At 31.8% G+C, this 6,750-nt stretch overlaps 1 protein-coding gene across 1 annotated transcript in view; it reads left to right on the forward strand.

The window, feature by feature from the left end:
• Positions 1 to 6,750, forward strand: part of LOC106681404 (uncharacterized) — a 30,822-nt gene that overhangs the window by 10,748 nt on the left and 13,324 nt on the right. The window contains exons 2-3 of the mRNA XM_014421703.3: positions 651 to 928; positions 4,473 to 4,630. Of these exons, the coding sequence (XP_014277189.1) occupies positions 659 to 928; positions 4,473 to 4,630 (428 nt within the window). The 5' untranslated portion in view covers positions 651 to 658. The remainder of the gene's footprint in view (positions 1 to 650; positions 929 to 4,472; positions 4,631 to 6,750) is intronic.

Here is a 6,750-nt window from a genome sequence, read left to right on the forward strand (position 1 = left end):
TAATAACAAAACATTATACCTAAATGTTGTAAAGTAAAAAATCATTAATATAAGCTAGTAATTTATAAATTAAATAATAATAATAGTCTATAAAATAATTGTATAAGCTAATAACAGATGGTATTCACAAACTGGGATTTCAACATTAGAGTGAAAAAACAAAATCTAAGACAAAAACTAAATTACTTACACGATATTACTATTTATACTTATATATTATGTAAATATATGTAGTGTATATAGGTCCGTTCATGGATTGATTTGTTTGCTGTGTTTTATACAGCCCAATGTATTTGGGGAGCATGATAAAATATAGCATTTCTAACTCCTGTTTCCAAAGCCCTGTGGATTCGAAAGCCCTCTGGGCTCAGCTTCATAAAGTTAGTAAAAATCTGGCGGTGGAACGAGATTTTGACATAATCACCTCGTTGTACAACCTTTGTATAAACCTGTTACTAAACAGTAGTTCCTCACAAAGTATTGAACCCCTAACTGTTATAGCAGTACAGATTTATTTATTTTATAATACTTTAGAAGTTGATATCTCTTGAAACTCGCTGAGCAAACAATTCCTGGAAATATTGTTAAAGTTAATTAATTAATTTATTTTTATTATATTATTATTATATATTATTGTTATTAACCTATAGGTTACCAGATGGCCAATCAACACTGCCACAGCTTGATGTGGGTCCTTCCACTGGTCGGCCTCCTGTTGGTCAAAGCCCACCTCCACATGGTGAAGCTGCTCCTGATGGGAGTGGTCGGTCTGGGCGGCCTCTACATGATGCACAACCTAGCCACTGACTTCAACAAGATCCAGAACACCTGGAACAAGGGGACCGGAATGTACCTCAACCAACACCTGTCCACGGTCATCACCGGCCTCTCTGGGGTATCCAACAGGGGCAAGAGGTCCGCGCAAGAGGTGAGTGTGAGTGAAGAATAACTTATCACCAATATCTGTGAGTAAAGAGTCAATCGGAATGACAGTAAAACTGAAGACCTTGTGCTTGATCATGTAGTACAGGAACCCGATGCATAGAAAATAATTTTAATAATTAGTTTAACAGATCCGTTACTTAGGACTACATCTCGACAAACGACTGACATGGAATCCTCATACAAGACTAAAAAGACAAGAAACTGCTCGTAAATTCCGACTATTGCAACATTTACTAGACAAACGGTCTAAATTGCCAATTCATTACAAAAGACTGATCTACATGACTATTCTAAGGCCTATCTGGACATACGGAGTTGAGCTTTGGGGCTCCACTAAACCATCAAATTCCTCCAGAATCCAATCCTTACAGCCCAAAATCCTTCGTAAAATCCTTAATGCTCCTTACTTTGTCACAAATCAAGACCTCAATATTCCATATGTTGCCGATTTGGCCAGAACCAGATACCGTTCCTTCCATAATAAACTTCCCAACCATCCAAATCCACTTGTTTCTAACCTGGCTTCTCCTTCATTACCTAATAATCCTCCTAGGCGTCTGAAAAGAAGATGGCCTCGAGATCTTCTCCTCTAGAAATGTTATTGGAGTTCTATAAGTGGGTAGATTCTCCACATGTTTATATCATGTCTATATGTCACCTACAGCAAATTTACTTGTTGTATATATGTGTATACAGTTGTAAATATCAATAAATAAATTATTAAAAAAAAAAAAAATAATTAGTTTCTATTACGCATAAAATAGAAATGCATTTCTAGCGGTCTGAAGGTCAACTGGTTGCTAAGGATCTAATTAGTTTGAAATAGGAGTATTCATGATTTTTAGTTTAGCATGTTAAAGTGTGTTAAATCCAGAAATATCTCCATCTTTTAGCAAGTTAAAGCGATATAACATTTAACATGGCTGAGAGTCTGTTAATAGATGTGCTAAATGGGAACGTCGTCACGAAACAGACTAAATGACCTCTACACCATTTTGTCTGCTGTCGTTTTTATAGGTTAGTTGCTCGTGTTACTTCGTGTTTGATTAGGTAGAGTTTTCACCTATAAAAATATAGAATTTATTGAAGTATGGCTGATGTCTGTATGGAGGGGAGCAGGGGGGGGGGGGCTTCTTCCCCCTCTAGATTTGCAGGACCCAAGAACAAAATAGTGAACTTATTAGATACATGTTTTTTTTTATTATATACATGTTTTATTTACATTGTGTGAGCTATTGGTAAACCTTGTAGTACAAGAGCCGGGGAGAAAAAAAGGCAGTTATCTCACCCCAATTTTTGATTACCTTAATGGAAACTATATTAATTACTAGTCAAAATTGATGAGTCTGCCAAGTATAGGTAGGGGGAATGAAAAATAGCGGCTGTTTCAAAACCTTAAAAAAACATTAATTTTTCATTCTGAGCTGTATATCTTAAAAACTACCAACAACACTAGAAAATATAAGAGAACATTATTTAAAGAAGAATCAATTTTCTGAAATATTAGCCCTAAAAGAGCTATTTACGTGCAATAGTTCTCGAGAAATAGCTTTTTAAAAAGCAAAATTTCTTAAAAATCTACTGATTAGTAGTTAGTCAATTTATTTTGAGAAATCTATATCTCAGGAACTATGTGACGTACAGATTTATATTAGCACTAAAAGTAAAGCTAGTTTAATGGACTATAAAGGAGTTTTCATGATATTTGCTAAAATAAATTGATTTATAGTGGTTCGGACAATAAGTTTGATTTATGAAAATTCATTTCAGAAACCATTGGACGTACAGATGTCTGCCATCACTCAAATTAAAGCTAGTTGAATTTACTACAAAATATCTTATAATGTTTATCTTTGAAGGAGTAGTAGTTTTTATGATATTTGACAAAATAAACTCACAATATGTTAATTTCTAGTTTTTCGTATAAAATGTTGGATTTTTTAAAAAAAAAAAATATATTTCTAAATCCATAAGACGCACATATGTCTGCCACCGCTCAAAATAAAGGATATTTAACTTTATATAAAGTAGTTCATAACACTTATCTTCGTAAGGGTAGTAGTGCTTATAATATTCACATACGAATATAAATTTGGCAAATGAAAATTTGTCTTATCAACTATAAATCAATTTATTTTAGCAAATTTCATGTAAACTACTACTCTTACGAAGATAAATGTCATAAACTACCTTATATCTCATTAAACTAGCTTTAATTTGAGTGCTAATTGATATCACTAACTACTGATCTTTCAGTACGTCCCATACAACATTTTTATGAAATGTTGCTTTTTAAAATGCTATACCTCGAAAATTATTTAATATTTTAGCAAAGTTGATCTTCTTTAAATGACGTTCTCTTAGGTTTTCTTATGTTGTTCCTACTTTTCGAGATATAGAGCTCCTAATAATAAAATTTCTTTTTAAGGTTTTGAAACAGCCATTTTTTATTCCCCCTTCTTATACTTGGCAGACTCATCAATTTTGGCTATTAATTATACATAGTTTTCATTAAGGTAATCAAAAATTGGAGAGCGATAACTGCCTTTTTTCTCCTCTTGGACTCTTATTAACGATTTAAAGTCAGTTTTTTCACTTTCAATAGTTTATTTTGAATATAGTGTGTGTGTGTGTGAGTGTGTAATGGGGCCTGCTCCTCCTAGATGAAATCCTGCTTACGTCCATTTATGTATGGGATATTTTAATGTCTACCCTCTCATGATCACCTCTTCACTTCTTTCCCTAACCAGGGACATTACTCACATAATTGTGAATTATCAACGAAATTTGTATGATGAACAATCCTAAACCCAAGCGACTTAATATCTCTCGCTGTAGTCATGGTAGCAAGCTTCTCTAAGGGCCGCTTCATGGCGCTAGTAGCAGCTTAATATTACGGATAGGAACTTTCGTTTTAAACCGAACAATATAGTGTTAACTAATATGTTCTAATAAGTTTGTTAATAGGAGTAAAAGAAACTATGCTAAAAAAATTTTTTAATGGAATGAGGATTATTCATGATCTTTAGTTTAACAAGGTAAAGTTGTGTGAAATGGAGAAATATTTGCTTCTTTTAACATCTTAAGACGATATAATACTTAACATGGTTGAGAGTTTGTTAAGAGTTTTGCTAAATGGAGAATGACGTCACGTTCAACTGACCAGCTAAACTTTACACCATTCTGTCTGTTTGAAAAGTTTGTTGTTCGTAATTTAGGTTTGGTTTCTTTTTTTCAAAAAGAAAGTTTTTTCAGCGAGTTCGAATGCCAAAAGTGGCTGTTGAATCCATTTTAAATTTCTAACATTTCAGGTGACCTCGGAAACCTGGTTTACAAAACTATAGACCAGAAAAATATCACTAATATCCCGAAGATTTACTAAACTCTTGGACAAATTTAACTTATACAAATCTTAGTTTTACGAAAACATCGGTGCAGTCGGCTCTTATTGATTGAATACAGCTTATTAAGTGTAGTGTGATGATGACTGTAATGAGTAAATATAAAATAAATTATGTTCCTTTCAGGACTGGCTAATGGAGAAATTCCCCAACGACACCGCAATCATGTCCAACCTTCTCCAGTACGATAGCCACGGATGTGCCAGGAAGTATGTCTGCCACATCTCTGCAAGGCCTGTGAAGAAGCAGACAGAATATCAAAGAAAAGTCCTAGCCATCTTGAGGTAAATATAACAATGTTTCATTAAATTTTGTGTATATTGTGAGGATATACAACTTTATTGATTTCCATTAAATCATTGATTTCAGTTTTTGATTCATTATTAATTTCAGGTAAATTTCCTTTATTTTGAGTGTTGGCAGACATATGTGCATCTTATGGATCTAGAGATATATTTTTTCAAATATCCGACATTTTATACGAACAACTAGAAATTAACATTTTGTGAGTTTATTTTGTCAAAAAACTGCTATATCTACAAAGATAAACATGATTAACTATTTTGTAGTAAATTTACTTATTTGTGAAACAACTATATAACAATTTATTTAATATCATGAAATCTATTATTCTTACGAAGGTAAAGGTCATAAACTTCTTTATAGTCCATTAAACTAGCTTTAATTTGAGTGCTAATAGACATCTGTACGTCACATAGCTTTTTAAAAAGCTATATCTCGAGAACTATTGCACGTTAATAGCTCTTATTTTTTTTTAAATATTAGGGTTAATATTTCAGAAAATTTACGCTTCTTTAAATATTGTTCTCTTAGATTTTTTAGTGTTGTTGGTAGTTTTTAAGATATAGAGCTCCGATTTAAAATTAATGTTTTGAAACAGCCGCTATTTCCTTTATTATGAGTGTTGGCAGACATATGTGCATCTTATAGATCTAGAGATATATTTTTTCAAATATCCAACATTTTATACGAACAACTAGAAATTAACATTTTGTGAGTTAATTTTGTCAAATGTTATAAAAACTACTACTCCTACAAAGATAAACATGATTAACTATTTTGTAGTAAATTTAACTAGCTTTCATTCGAGTGCTGACAGACATCTGTACGTCCAATGGTTTCTGAAATGAATTTTCATAAATCAAACTTAATGTCCTAACAACTATAAATCAATTTATTTTAGCAAATATCATGAAAACTCCTTTATAGTCCATTAAACTAGCTTTAATTTTAGTGCTAATATAAATCTGTACGTCACATAGTTCCTGAGATATAGATTTCTCAAAATAAATTGACTAACTACTAATCAGTAAATTTAACTTATTTGTGAAACAACTATATATCAACCTATTTAATATCATGAAAACTACAATTCTTATGAAGGTAAAGGTCATAAACTTCTTTATGGTCCATTAAACTAGCTTTAATTTGAGTGCTAATAGACATCTGTACGTCACATATCTTTTTAAAAAGCTATATCTCGAGAACTATTGGACGTAAATAGCTCTTTCAGGGCTAATATTTCAGAAAATTTACTCTTCTTTAAATAATGTTCTCTTGGATTTTCTAGTGTTTATGGTAGTTTTTAAGGTATAGAGCTGCTAATGAAAAATTAATGTTTTTTTAATGTTTTGAAACAGGCGCCATTTTTTATTTCCCCTACCTATACTTGGCAGACTCATCAATTTCGGTAATTATACCTAGTTTTCACTTAGTTAATAAAAAATTGGGGTGAGATAACTGCATTTTTTTCTTCCCGGCTCTTGTACTATCACAGCCATACATCAGCAGTGGCCTGAGAATTGTTTTAAAAATAAGGATAGCTGTTTCTGATTTTAATTTTGATTTTCTGTTTAGGATAGGATATAGCATTGCTAACCATGCATAAGTTTGATGTTGATGATGATTTGATGGGTATTCCAGGTAAGGCGGCGATCGAGATGAATTAAAGGAAGAATAGATATATCTTATTCGAAGGGGAAAACTGAGACCAGTTGATCCCTGTTTCATAATAAAGTACAAAATAATACTATTAGTCTTATCGATTTAACTTATTATAATTACACTGACTTGTACAATAGTAACTTGTACTTTAGTACTTTTTAACTCCTATAATATCACTAATAGTTCTCCCTATTATGAAAAAATAAGTATTAGTGTAATTAACTCGTTTTTTCTATATTTGTATTTTTAAATAATATTATTAGCTTTTATTATGAAATAGGGCCCTGATATTTCCCAGTTTCATAACTGTTCATTATATCTGTCTAGTAGATTATCATTTGTAAAATAATTCTAGATTATCGATAGAGTTGAAATGGTTTTTTTTTCCAAAATTAGAAAAATCATAACTCATTTAACTGTTTGTGAAATACGTCTCTTC

Source organism: Halyomorpha halys, unplaced genomic scaffold, assembly GCF_000696795.3.
Source record: "Halyomorpha halys isolate HHAL.00 unplaced genomic scaffold, Hhal_1.1 Scaffold334.1, whole genome shotgun sequence".
In the NCBI taxonomy this organism is placed as follows: domain Eukaryota; kingdom Metazoa; phylum Arthropoda; class Insecta; order Hemiptera; family Pentatomidae; genus Halyomorpha; species Halyomorpha halys.